Here is a 14895-nt window from a genome sequence, read left to right on the forward strand (position 1 = left end):
ACACTAAACATTAAGTCAGGCCTCGTCACCGTTAGGTACATAAGGCTTCCAACTAGCTGCTTGAACAACGTCTCATCCACTTTAGTACCCTCATCATCTTTGTGCAACTTCGTCCCTGGCACCATTGGGTTTTTCACAGGATTGCACTCTTCCATGCCAAACCTTGCTAGCACTTCCCTTGCCTACCGCCTTTGACAAATTAAAATTCCATTATCGCATTGCTTCACTTCAACTCCAAGAAAATGCTTCATCTTTCCCAAATCAGAAATTTCAAACTCCAACATCATCGACTTCTTAAATTCCTCACACATATCTTTATCATTCCCAGTGTAAATCAAGTCATCAACATAGAGACTAACAATGATGAATTTACCTCCTCTTGTCTTTGTGAACAACGTGTGCTCGGTGGGACACCTTTCAAACTTCTCCCGCATAAAGTAAGCTTCAATTCTACTGTACCACGCTTTTGGTNCAATGATGAATTTACCTCCTCTTGTCTTTGTGAACAACGTGTGCTCGGTGGGACACCTTTCAAACTTCTCCCGCATAAAGTAAGCTTCAATTCTACTGTACCACGCTCTTGGTGCTTGTTTGAGACCATACAAAGCCTTTCTTAGTTTGTAAACCTTCTCATCCTCTCCCTCCTTTACAAACCCTTTAGGTTGTTGCACAAACACCTCCTCTTTTAGCTCTCCATGGAGAAAGGCGCTCTTCACGTCAAGCTGAAATACCTCCCAGTTGGACTGAGCCGCCACAGCAAGTATAGCACAAATGGTGTCCAGCCTTGCCACCGGAGCAAACACTTTAGTGTAATCTACACCATAACATTGTGTGTACCCTTTCGCAACAAGTCTCGCTTTATATTTCTCCACTTCCCCAACTTCATTCACTTTTGTTTTATAAACCCACTTAACTCCAATGGATTTGATCCCTTTGGCAACACTGTAAGCTCCCATGTATTATTCCTCTCAATGGCCTCAATCTCACTCATCATCGCATCCTCCCACTTTGAGTGCTTTATTGCTTCTGCGAATGAGATTAGATCCTCCTCTGCTACCATCATCACCATCATCATCGCATTCAGACCTTCTTCTGAGAAATCCCCTGTCTCATAATCTGCCATCCACCCTGGTGCTTTTCTTTCTCGGACTACCATCGTATTTCTCCCTCCAAATTGGCCACCATCTCCAGAAATTTCTTCATTACGCAATGGTGCAACAGGTGAGCCTGATGGACTGGCCAAATTGTTGGAGCTATTGTTTAATCCCTCTCGGCTTTCTTCGTCTTGACTCTCTTCATTAGTTTCTTCATCTGATTCGTTGCTATCACCCCACTCTAACACATCCTTATTTGTTTCCTCCTCAGACATATCCCAGTCCCATGGCTTATCCTCTTCAAAGACAACATCTTTGCTGACAATCACCTTTCTCGAGACTGGATCATATAATCTCCATGCTTTTGATTCATCACTCACGAAGAACACATCTTCTGCTTTTGTCATCTAATTTGCTTCTCCTTTGATCTGGTATGTGAACATGTGACACACACCCAAAAATCTGAAAATACTCCACCACTGGTTTCTGGCCACTCCAAGCTTCTTCTGGTGTTTTATCTTCAAGCGCTGCTGTTGGATTTCGATTTTGAGTGTGCACACACCATCTTACAGCCTCAGACCAGAAGGCTTTGGGAAATCTTCTCTCATTCAGCATGGAGCGAACTGCATTCATGATTGTCCTATTCTTCCTTTCTGAAACTCCATTTTGCTGCGGTGTATAGGCTGTAGTCAGTTGCCTACTAATGTTGTGAGCTTTGCAGAATTCTTCAAACTCCTTTGAATTAAACTCACCACCCCTATCTGTCCTCAAACATGTTATGAAGACACCAACTTCCTTCTCCACACTCGCTTTAAACGTCTTGAATGTAGTGAAAGCTTCTGATTTCTCATGCAGGAAATAAACCCAAGTTTTCCGAGTGAAATCATCAATAAAACTCAGAAAGTACCTTTTTCCACTGTGTGATGCTGGTTTAATGGGTCCACATATGTCTGAATGCACCAGCTGGAGCTGCTTTGATGCTCTCCATGAACTCTTTTTTGACATGACCTCTCGATGCTGCTTCCCAACTAAGCAGGTGGTGCAGATTTCTTTGGTTGGCTTTAGACAGGGTAAGCCAATAACCATCTGTTTCTGAGACAACATCCTTAATCCATGATGATTCAAGTGACCAAAACGACAATGCCACATGTGAGCTGCTTTCTCCTCCTCCTCGACTTGAAAGCACATGGGATTTTTGTGTGGCATTGACGCTAATAAGTAGAACATCATGTTCCCACTCATATTGGTTTGCATAATCAGTCCCCTCTCAGGATGAAAGACTTTGCAAACTCCACTTTGAATCAAGATGGTTAGCCCCTTCTCTTGAAGTTGCCCAATGCTTAACAAATTGTTTTTAAGCTCCGGAACGTAATACACATCTGAGATCATCTGATTTATGTCGTCGACTTGCACTCGTATGCTCCCTTTTGCCACCACATCCATCCTTATGTCATTACCAAGCTTCACCGTTTGATTGAGATCATGCTCCATCTTAACGAACCATTCCTTGTTTCCTGTCATATGGTTGCTGCAGCCTGAATCAAGAAACCATATCTCCTCTTTCCTCGTGTTGATTTCCTCCACATAGGCCATTAACAACACGTCTTCTTCCATCTCTGCGTAGTGAACTCTCTTATCTCCTTCGGGACACTCATACTGAAAGTGTCCCAATTTGTGACATCTGAAGCACTCGATTAAATCTCTGTTCAGGGGTTGTCTTCCTCTGCCCCGACCACGTCCTCCCCTGAACATTCCTCTGCCTCGTCCTCTTCCACTTTTGTCATCGTGAACAACTTTGAGGACATGTTCTTCCTCGTGACTGCCAAACATTCGTTGTTCATGAACAAGCAAGTTCCCGTGCAATTCATCAATGCTCAACATATTTAGATCATTTGACTCTTCAATCGAACACACGACATAATTGAATTTGTTTGTCAAAGATCTGAGTATCTTACTCACCACCGTGCTCTGCTCCATCTTCTCACCATTCGATTTCAGCTTGTTCACGATTGCCAGCGTTCTTCCCAGAAAAGTGTCGATCTTTTCTCCTTCTTTCATGGTCAACAGCTCAAATTCTCTCCGCAACGCTTGAAGCTGTGCCCGTTTCACCTTAGTAGACCCCTGATACTTCTGCTTCATTGAATCCCAAATAGCTTTTGAAGTCCCCTTGTCAAGAATTGTTTCCAAGATTTCCCTATCAATTGATTAGAAGAGAAAATTCTTGACCTTCAAATCTCTAAGCTTCGCGTCTTCAACCAACTTCCTTTGGGCTTCACTTGCTGGTGTTGATCCGATTGCCGCAGCAGGAATCCCTTCTTCCACCAGACTCCACATCTCCTTGCTTCTCAGAAAATTCTCCATTGTCATTGACCAGTAGTCGTAATGACCATCAAATCTGAGAATAGCAGGCTGAACAAACTTGTCTGAGGTCGACATCTTCTCTCTTTAAGTAACTCTTTTCACACAGTTTTGCCTTTTTCGTAAGCTCTAATACCAAATGTAAATGCAGAGACTTAAGAATGCTAAAAGGATACTTCATTCATAAAGGAAACAATGGCTATATAGCCTTACACGATAACTGAAGCAACTGAAAAATAGGAAACTACTTGACCACGACTTCTAATCAACAACTCCTACAAACTAGGACATGATTGACCACTACTAAGACTCGTCAAACATAACCACACTAACAGAAATTTGTGAATTAACCTATAAAGATCGGATTAGAATGAAATAATTAGTCTGTTCAGAATATTGACCTCTAGATTGAGTCTAACATGTTAAAAGAGTTAGTCCAACAGAACAATGGTCCGTACGTATGACAATTTAAAAAAAAAAATAAGTTTGTAATAAATGAAATGTTGATTTATGGTCGAACTTCGAATTGACCTAAACATAAATATCTCAATGTATACAAAGTTTTTTTATCATTTCAAGTTGCCCAATTTAGTCAACGAATATAAACCGCTAGTAAAAGTGGCTGATTTGGATAGATTCGTTTCATATGCCAGTTGATTATCATCTTCACGATATGGGTTTATAAATATCTTTTGGAAAAAGGATAATGAAGCAAGTAAGAAACAAAAACCATTGACAAGCAATTGGAGATTAACAAGTAGTTCATATCGTGGAAATTGGAATATTACTTAAAACATAAGAAAACACACATAAATAATAGCTGGGATAGGTGTGAATGTTGACAAAATGCAAACTAATAATGGCTAATTGGCCATGGCCTACTCATTCTTTAATAACCCAATAAGTCTAAAGTTAACATCAAGACTTGTCAAGTCTAATCCGCATGTTTTATCAAAGTTATAGTTAATCAAATATCAACCACGGCCCTTATTACCCTGATGATCAAAACAAATCTTTTCATCTTAATTTATAAACTAAACTGTATACATGTCATTTTCCTTTATTTATTTATTTATTTATTTTTCTTCGTCAACTTGCGTCATTCATTTTGAAAATGATAGTAATATATTCATAATGAGATGAGGATACTAAAAATGGCCAGTTTTTTCTTCGAAATATTCTAAATAGAATATCATCTAATTTTGAAACTTTAATTTACAAGTAAATTTCATTACTAGAAGGCTGAAAGCTACCACCAAAAATAGATGCCAACATCGTGTCTTTAGAACTTGGATTTTTTTAACAAGATCAACCAACAACATTGCAAGTTGAAAAGAATACAGAGTGTCAAACCTGAAAACAGCTAAAGTTGGTTTTATTGTTTGGTAGAAAGCATGGATTTGTAATGGTTTTACGTAATTGAATAATATGTAAATATTAAAATATGATGTACAAAGAAATGGGAGTGATCATAATGTCTGGTCCGAAGACAGTTCGGAGTTCATATGAAAAAATGCATAAATAATCTTACAATAGAAAAGGGAGGGACATGCGTGGACCGACACAACAAAAACAGCCATGAATGCAATTTGAACATATTCACTACTGCCCTAGTCTTCGCATGTGCTTCTTCATCAATTCCTCATTCACTTTCTATTTGCTTTTTTCTCTTATATAATTCTTAAAAAGAAAATAATAATATATCACTTTCACACAATTGAATTACACAGTAGTTGTGGTTGGTTGTTCACTTCACTTCCATAAATAGAGGTAAAGTATGTGTTTATAGTTATACATATACAAATGTTTATGAGTGTGAAAAAGGGTTTGCAAGCATGTTCATTCATACTACTTAAAGGTTGTTCATTTGACCATTTTTAGTTTTAGCAACGATGATAAGTATTGTTTTAAAATCATCATCGATATGATTCTTCAAAACTCTGTTAAATCTTGATAAGTAATTAAAGAAAACCTACATTTCGTGTGTTTTAATTAATAGGTGGAAATAATAGTTTTTATTCATAACTAAAGCTCTTTGAAATCTTGAATTAGTATTCCCAATCCATAATTGTTATTTTGAATGATGCAACAGCCAACAGATTTAGTGTAAACAAGACACAAATGGAACCTCTTCCACCCACTCCAGTCTAGAGACAACAACATTATGTCAGTGTCGCAGAAGTTGTTCCAACGTGTAAATCAACAGCCTTTACGAATCTTTTATTTGAAGTGAAATTGAATATATAATAAACCTCGTGATTTATACACTTGATGTTTGCACGACACCTAATAAGACGTATACAGTTGATTTCATAAACAGACACAATCAATAAATTGGTTGAGATTTTTTTTTAAAAAGAAATATTTATTTCAGAAAGTCATGTAAATTTTATTCTCCTCAAATGATTACAAGAGCAAAAGATGCAGCAGCTCCATTGTATTATAAACCACACATAAATTACATGATATATGATGATAAAGCAAACACTCCCACATATACAACAACCACACATAAGACGTATCTCACTTCTGTTTAAAGAAAAACAAAAGTCTAGAAACAAACACTTTTTTGTAAATTTAAAAAAAGTTTGGAAAGATTTAGAGAGGTTTGACATTGAACCTGTAAACGAGCTTCTTCTTTTTAGAGGTTGGGTTGTCTACTGTGAGTAAAACCTTACCAAGCTCGTTCACTTTGAAGCTATGGGTTAACACCGGTTCATCGGATGGTCTCATCTTCCTCGGTTTTTGTATAACCACCGTGTAAGCATCTTTCTCTTCTGGCACAAACTCTGCTTTGTAGCTCACTTCCCATCCAATTACCCTTATCTCCCACACAAGTTCACATTTCTGCGCCAACAACAACTTGAAATCAGACTTCACAGGATTTTACTAAGCATCATGACTTAATGATGACCTTTGGTTTCAACTTGCAATTGTTAAATGTTTTGAGAACTGGATATTGCTGTTATAAGGACAAGACTAACCTCATAGATTATGATCTCAACAGTTTGTTTTGTTCCGGGCTTAACAGTGATCTCTGAAGCTGCATCTTCCAACGAAAAGTCTGGATTGCAGTCACAAGGATCCACACTCAACCCTCCGTACTGTACAGGAACTTGCTCGGGTGAAATATATCTACAGTCCACATTTTCCAAACAGAGTTAAGAGACTAAACATAAATGGTTTAAGTAAAGGCTCAATAAAAATATTTCTAAAGTTACTTGAAGAGGGTTTCAGCAGAACTTGAAGGACCAGAAAACACTAGCTTGCTCTTTGATCGTGGTGTCATGAACGGACCAATCACAGTGTAAAACACAAGGTACCACCAAGGAACATTGATAAAAGCCTGAAACAAAATTCAATCATGCCTTAGTAAAAAGGGCCAAAAGACAAGATGCTCAGATACCAATGAAAGACAATAAAACAGAACAAGCAGAACCATGTTCCTTGTTCCATAAGTACAGATCCTAAGGAAACCAATCTAGAATGTATACCTGTTTGAAGACAAACTCAGGGTAATTGTCTTGAAGCAACTCAACAGCTTGCTTAGTAGCCGATCTAAGCTCTTTCTTCCCTAATCCAGGTGAGTTCTTCATATCATTAACCTGAAAAATAGTAGAAACCCCACCAGAGCTAAAATCAAGCTTCCTAATACTCCTCTCCAAGAACTGAATCCTAGTCCTCAAGAAATTTCTCCTCTTCTCCTCATCAGAAAACGTCTTGTTGTAAAGCTCCTTATTCTGAAACTCACCATAGACATTATAACACACAGGGTGACCTTCTCGGTCATGTCCATGCATAAACACAACCTTGTCAAGATCATCCACGAGATCTTCCTCGACCAGTTCATCGATCTTGAACTCTCTTCTCCACTTAATCGTGTTCTTGAGCATAGCCAACGAGTCTTTCACTTTGAAATCCCTAGCTCTAAGGAACTTCAGCAGAACGACGTCGCTTCTATCGTCTTCCAGTAACGGGATTCCCCAAATCTTGACTTCTTCTGGTGTGGTGGTGTTAGCGGCGTCTTCGGGTTTAGGTGTTGAGCCGAATTGGTGATTGTCTAAAGCATCTCGCACGAGACGCTTGAGTTCGTCGAGTGACTTCTTCTCGGAGTCCGATAGATCGGAAAGTTTGCTGCTTTCTTCTTTGAATGAACCAAGATTCAGTGGAATCATATTCTTCTTCTCTTCAGCTACTTCCTTCTTCGATGCTTCTTCGTCTCCGAGCTCTTTTTTCTCCGTCGACGCAGTTTCTGTTTGTGTAACCGTCGGGGGATGATGCTCTTCCGGCTTGGTGGCCGTTTCCGGTAGATCAGTCTCAGTCACACTCTTCGGAGCTTCGGTTTCTTTCGGTAGGACTTCTTGAGTAGAGGCAGATGCTTCTGATGATGGTTCCTTTTCCGGTGTAACGAGAGTGGTGGTGGTGGTGGTAATAGGTTCCTCCGCCATGTTTTTTTTTTTTACTTTGCCGTCTTTGTTCTGTTCTGTGATTGTTCCTAATTTGGGCCAGATTGAGTTTTGGGTTTATAGCATTGTTGATTACATGATGAGACTAGTCGAAGTACAAAAGGGTATATTGGTCACGCCGATTGAACCGGGTTGTTTTGTTTTGTTTTTGTTGTTGTCGTCAGCATGCGACATTTACAGTATGCGACACTAGTTCAACTGTGGTTTGATTTTTTAATTTTTTAATTAAAAGTATATATATATATATTAAACATTGATTCATTTTCTTGTTTTAGAGTGACAAAGACAAAACAATCCGGCTGAAATTGGAATCCAATGATAATTCACGAATAATGCCTTTGTTAATTTTTTTGAAAGAAGAATAAAAACAAAACAGATCCACGTGAAAATTTCATATTTTTGGTTATATATATCTTCGTTTGTTTCTTTTGACGTACCTGACACCGCCTCCACGTATCTATCAAACACTGTAAAAAATTCTTCTATTTTGTCTCTCTGTAAATACTATTTATTTTCAGTCTCTCACCAAACAGAAAAAAAAAAAAAAAAACACAATCGAATGTAAAGTTTAAAAAAATGGGTTGGGTCTAATAGTGATACTGTGTAATCAAGTGAGCCCAATTAGAAGCCCAAGTTTCTTGTGTGTAAAAAGGCTGAGAAAGGAAACTTCACGAACAAACGGAAGAAGAAAAAAAAATCTCGGAGAGCGACCAAATCAATCGGAAGAAGAAGATATGACAGAGAAAAAGGAAACTGTGCCACCGGAGTACGATGTGAATGCTAAGTGGGACGCATGTATCGATCTCACCGTCCGCCGCTTCGTTTACTCTTCCCTCGGCGGCGCATTCGCCGGTCTTCTTCTCTTCAGTTCGGTGTTTCATTATCCCCTTATTACTCGATTCTAGTCTTCTGATAACTCTTTTTATCTGTTTTCAGAATTGATACGTAGTCAGATTCTTAGTATGATTACTTAGGGTATAGAGTGTTTGATTCCCCCAATTTCGAAATCATATAATTTTCCCAATTGTTGTTTGAGTCGTATTCTGATAACTTGTGATTGTTTGAGGATTAGATAGTGTGATTACGGAGTTAGATTCTGAGAATGAGTTGAACGAAATACACAGATTAAATAGGGTTTTAAGAGTGTTTAATTTCTCTAGTTTGAATCATATGTTGTCGCAGTTGTTGTTTGAGTTAGTATTCATTCCCCTTAGACATAGTTTGGTATATATATATCATAATCTGGTTTCTGATTTGTTAAGGGAGTCCTGTGACAAGATGGGCATCGATAGCTTTGGGTGCTGGAATCGGTATTGGCTCTGCTTACACTGATTGCTCTCGTTCTTTCGACGCACCTTCTTCGCCTTCAGCCAATTTCGCAGCTCCCTAGAGTACTACTACTACTGAGACTTCTGTATCTCAGGTTAGTTGTAATCTCTTTTGTTATATGGCATTTGTTTTGAGGGAATCAATACATTATATTAGTTTGGGTACAAAACTGATACTAGGAAGAAGCAAAGGTTTTGAGTGTAGCTGAAGGATAGAAGAACCAAATATCTTTGCTTATGGTTGTGACAGTAATAGTAAATCGAGCAGGGGTCGCTAAATTCCACATTCTGAGCATTGTTCATAGTGACAGTGTTGTGGTTTTCCCATTAGATAAAAACAAATACATGACTAGCTGTTTTCGTAGTGATTGCTATTGAACTAAAGATTGGTGAATACAACATATGGAGCTTAGGTTTCTACCCTTCTTTGCATATAGTGGTAACTTTGGTACAAAAGCAGTTCTCTCTTGCAACTTCCAGGACTGGCAACTTCCATTATTAATTTCCACAAATTTGTAATGTGCGATTTAAGTAGAATAAAACAACAACAACAAAAAGTAGAAGGATAAATTTAGTTTTGAATGTGGGTGATGGCTGATGCGTGGCAGGTGCAGACCTCCTAATGGTTCATTAATGATCAGTGTCCATTGAGTAAAGATATAGATACCGTTCGTCTGGTTTATCTCTGACCAATCAAATCTTATGTACTTCTTGTTGCAGGCTGCGGACGAGTAGACAAATAAATGACTATAAAAGCGGAAGTTAGTAAACGCATGCAAAGATCTGGGTATCTTGAAACAGAGAGCTTTTGAATCACGCAATGATTGTTAAATTGTTTCCTTAAACCTGCAAGGACAAGTGATTTAAATGATTTCACATGTAAACACCTTCCTTTTTAAAAAAATTGTTCTATCTCTCACTCACAGTGGTTTTGAACAACTAAATTCAAGATGTTACATCAAAAAGGTTGGTTTACTCTGATTTGGGCGTCCTTCGTTTCTTTTTCTGTTATTCACAAGCCAAACGTTGTCGTTCTCTTCCGCGTTGAAAATTTGCAAAACCGGAAATAACCGGTCGGTCCTACATGCGAAGAAGTTGCTAACTAAAAAAAGAGCGAACCAATCCGAGTTCCGATGGACCGCCATAGTCACCGACTAAACAAAAAGCCTGCGAGCACGTAATCATTGACGACGACGAAGAGGAGAAGAAGAAGAAGAAGAAGAAGAAGAAGAAACTCAAAAGAGTCAGAGATGAATAGTCCACCGGAGAACGATCTTTGTTCGATATGTCATTCCCACTTCACCGCTCCTTGTCAAGCCAATTGCTCCCATTGGTTCTGCGGTCACCACTCTCTCTCTCTCTCTCCTTAAATCAATCCTTACCAGTCTTTTTTATTTTCCTTAGTATCTTGATTAGGTTTCTCTTGTGTTTTTGCTAAGTCGGTTCAATGAGATCGGACGATTTTGACCTGAACTTATCCGTTATTAACCGTTATTGCCTACGAGCTCTATCCTGATCGTTTTGCATTTTAGAATCCAACTGCAGAATTTGGAATGAAATATGATTATTTCAGCTGGGATTTATCCTAAATCCTTAAATTTCCAAACTTTTAACAATTTTTGTTAACCCTCTCTCTGCTTTAACAGATTCTTGTATGTGGGTTGACTCTGTGGTTTCAGAGTTTTTGGACCTTTATCTACATAGCCTTTACTTTGTATCTTGGTTTCAATCTCTTTATGGTCGATTCTGTGTGTTTTGTTTACCCTGAGTTTGTGAGGCAAATGATCTTTGTGGTTTGTGTGTTCTTCATGTTCACAGTTCCATTGCATTTGCAGCATGGGGAGATTTTTTTTTTTGGGTTGTTCTTTCTCTCTAACTCTTTTTCAATTTATGTTTAGGAGATTGCATTATGCTGGTGTGGACGCATGGATCTACATTACTGCCATGTAAATGCCCCTTGTGTCGTCGTCCAATTAGTTTACTGGTTCCTTCAGAGGACACAATCAGAGACCGTTCAGTTGCGGAGGTTCTTGGTAAGCTTGAAACGTACAACCGACTCTTTGGCGGGCATTCAAGTAGTTTACTTCAGGTGTGTCTTTCTATCTCTGTGTTTTAAAGTTTCTTTGTTTTGAACTTTTTGGATAGATAAGAGATCCATGGAATGAATCCAGATAAGTTTGGTTTAACTCGAAATATTTAGAGCTGTAATGTCAAATCTCTCATAAGGAATTCCTTATTACTTGGCAGAGGATGCAAGACCTTCCCTTCTTACTACGAAGGTTGTTGCGAGAAATGATGGATCCACAAAGAACGCTTCCACTTGTGATTCGGGCTCGGGTTTATATCGCAGTTAAGTTCGACCTTGATCTCTCTCTGTTTACAAAGATTATTCATGTTTTAAGTTGTTACTGTTCCGTGTGGAGTTAAACTGCTGGGACTAACACAGTTTCTTTGCATTGGATGCAGATGTTTCTCAGTGCTATTTACATAATCAGTCCAATAGATATCATTCCAGAAGGTGATTCATCTTTCTAATCCCAGAATATCCTATCTTAGTTTTGTCTCACTGTCTTCTCACAAATCCTTTCTTTATCTAATTTCTTATAGGAGTTTTGGGGATAGTCGGTTTGCTTGATGATCTACTCATAGCCCTGATTTGTTTCCTCCATGTTGCTGCCCTGTACCGCTCGGTTCTCTACTTCCGTCATGCCGGTTCGTAAATCAAAGAATGTTTTCGTTTTGTGTCACACTTAAGAGATGTGCTTACCTTTTCTTGTGTGTTTATCCCTTCTCTTTACAAATACACAATTGTTCTGTTTGGCTAAGGAAAACTGAAATGTGTGATGGTAGGATCACAGCACAAAAAAAGGTTTGAACCATATATCAATCATCTTCCTACCGCTTCCTCTACGCTAGTCTTTTTGACCCTTCCACTCAAATTTGTTAATTATGGTTTTGACCATTTGACTGAGAAACCCTGAGATGGGTGATGGTGATGGCATCATACGACTGGAACAGAAAATTTATTTCAATCTCAATTCTCTCAGCAGCCACAGATCAGTAATTGAGTGGTCCTCGTTTCTAAACCGTGATAGGTTTTAATTTAACTCAGTAGCTGCTGAAAAGTCTTCACGGGTTATTACGATCTTCACATTCGTTGATAGTTGAATCTCATAATCTCTATTGGCCAAAACTGATGTTTTGTAGATTTAAGTAGTTCATTAGGAATTCCTCACACGCAACTTTGCAATTGATTCTTTTTTTTTTGGTATTTCAAGAATCAATGGGTAAACTACTGGTCCACAAGTTTCAGCTACGTATAAAATTTAGGTTATTTTCAAAAGGTCTTTTTGATGGTTTCGCCCAAAACTAAAAGTGGACTTGCCATTAGTAGTCTCCCTAGTGTTGAACCGTTGAACACATTTTCCATTCATAGAGAGACAACACAATGTGTCATAGATGAGTGGACCACAAGATAGAACCACAATTTTTTTGTCTTAACACGGTCACACGTGCGTAGACACGTACAGCTCGTGGATTCTATTCACATGTATACACCCAAAAACACATACGCGTGATAGACTCATCTTTTTCATGTGATGTTCCGAAATTGACGTTGCTCCACTGAGAACCCAACGCCTAAATCCATCTTCAAAATGTTTGTCCTGGCCATCAAATTAATATAAATGCACTGGTTACCAAATTCTCGCTTATTTTTCTTCTTCATCATTCAGCTTCATTAGCATCCCTTGTCACTTTAAGGCAAACACATTTTCAGAAAGAAACAAAAAGAATGTTAAAGGAGTTGAATTTGGTGTTATGGGGTATTACACAAAAGTATATAAATAGTAAAATACGCAAAATTGCCCATGAAGTTGCATAATCTTCTTGTCTTGTGAACAAATGTATAATAATGTTTTGACGTGACGTTGAGTTATTATATACAGGTATGGAGGACATATATGCTCTTCTTATCAGCTTCTCTCGTCCGATCAATATTATTATCATTGCTGGACGGTCCTACTCGACAAATTATAGACACCCACGTTTACATTATTGTAAATATTTATATTATTATTAGCTACCTTCAGGACCTACTCTCACTATTAGCTTAGCTATTCTTCAAACTGAGACCTCAACAATTCAATGTTATGTTTGATAGAATATGAACATATATTTCATTATTTTGGTACACAAAAAAAATGTTCTAACGGAAACACACCTTCACTTGATGTATGTATATGTTTGTAAGGATCACTGTACTCTGTATTGTTGTAATTCTGTAGATTGATATCGAGATAAAAGTTTCGTGAACTTTTGTAAAGTGTCGATCTTTTAATGAATATCTAAGTATAGTATACAAAAATAATGTTTTAGTCCAAGATGAATGAGTAAAATATAGTCTAGTGTTTGTATCTAGTGACATTAACTTTAAACTTCTCAAATGTCTCACCAATAGAATTTTTTTTGTCATATGGAAAGAGACTGGGCGAAGAAAGGACCCAAATGAGAAAGGGGAAGGGATACAGCTGGGGAAGTCAACATCCAAATCCAAGATCTTTCGTTGATTCTCACTTGCATAGTTGTTTATTAAGCCGTATCTCTTCCCATTAAACCGACACCTACTACATATCGCAAGATAATTTATTAGTAGGTAACTTCCTCACGGCCAATACAGCATTCTCTAATTTAAATTTTAAACTAGCTAGAAAGTACTGTAAGTATAGAGCAAAAATACTGATGTGTTATGTATAGAGCAAAAACACTGAAAACTATCAAATTTCATACATTGGACTCTATAAATATAATGCAACGTTTTATATACATTAGTGTTTCATTAAAAATCATTTACGTAAACAAAATTATTATTGATTATCAAATATACTAGTACCATTATTGATTTTGGCCAAATAGTATGGGGAGAGGTTCTTTTTAGTGTTTCTCCTACAATTATTGTCTTTTTTTTTTAATATAAATTTTTATTTTCTCTGATTTCTTTCTCGTGGATTGTCTCACTTTGAAATAGTTATCTTAGATCTTTTTCGATAAAATAAGAAATATCATATTGTCGTAAAAATATATAAAAATATCATGTATGATAAATAATAACTCTCTAAAGGACTATTACTATAATTGGTAACTTCGATCAGGTGTGTACGCTTGAATAATCCAATAGAGTAATCATGAAAACAAAATTACATAAGGAAAACGATAATATGGATAGTAATATTACCATATATTATTTTTGTATTGCTAAGAAAGATTTCATCGAATATTTTTATATTTTTGTTTTATATATACTATTTTCCTAATCGTAATCTATTTTTCCTAGTTAGTTAAATCATTTAATTAAGTTGTAACTTTTGTTAAACTATGTCATAGGCATTCTTCGATATCTATAAGAAAGAGAATAACCAATGATTAGTTTTCATAATAAACTAAATTGTGTGATAGAAAATTGGAGATAATTTAGAATTGATTCAGATCAAAGAGGATACCAATTATTAGAGAGAGATCGAGGAATATAGAAAGAAAAGGATATTGATGCGGTTAGACGATTCTTATCAAACTTCACTTAAAAGGGTAATCCACGCAACAACAATTTCATTTCCCTTTTATTTCTTAGGTTCTTTAATCTTTTTTGCCAGG

The 14895-nt window shown here is 37.3% G+C and overlaps 2 protein-coding genes across 2 annotated transcripts; one reads left to right on the plus strand and one right to left on the minus strand.

The window, feature by feature from the left end:
• Nucleotides 5856–8011, minus strand: LOC104700931 (patellin-3). Its single transcript, XM_010416535.2, has 4 exons — nt 6947–8011; nt 6674–6798; nt 6437–6587; nt 5856–6299 (listed from the first exon to the last, which is right to left on the minus strand). Exons 1-4 carry the CDS (start codon nt 7898–7900, stop codon nt 6051–6053), a joined length of 1479 nt encoding a protein of 492 aa, XP_010414837.1. The 5' UTR covers nt 7901–8011; the 3' UTR covers nt 5856–6050.
• Nucleotides 8584–12149, plus strand: LOC104700932 (E3 ubiquitin-protein ligase RNF170-like). Its single transcript, XM_010416537.2, has 7 exons — nt 8584–8785; nt 9181–9341; nt 9967–10587; nt 11145–11335; nt 11494–11595; nt 11713–11764; nt 11854–12149. The coding sequence occupies exons 3-7, from the start codon at nt 10497–10499 to the stop codon at nt 11964–11966; spliced, it is 549 nt and encodes a 182-aa protein (XP_010414839.1). The 5' UTR covers nt 8584–8785; nt 9181–9341; nt 9967–10496; the 3' UTR covers nt 11967–12149.

The sequence above is a fragment of the Camelina sativa genome, chromosome 7 (assembly GCF_000633955.1).
Source record: "Camelina sativa cultivar DH55 chromosome 7, Cs, whole genome shotgun sequence".
In the NCBI taxonomy this organism is placed as follows: domain Eukaryota; kingdom Viridiplantae; phylum Streptophyta; class Magnoliopsida; order Brassicales; family Brassicaceae; genus Camelina; species Camelina sativa.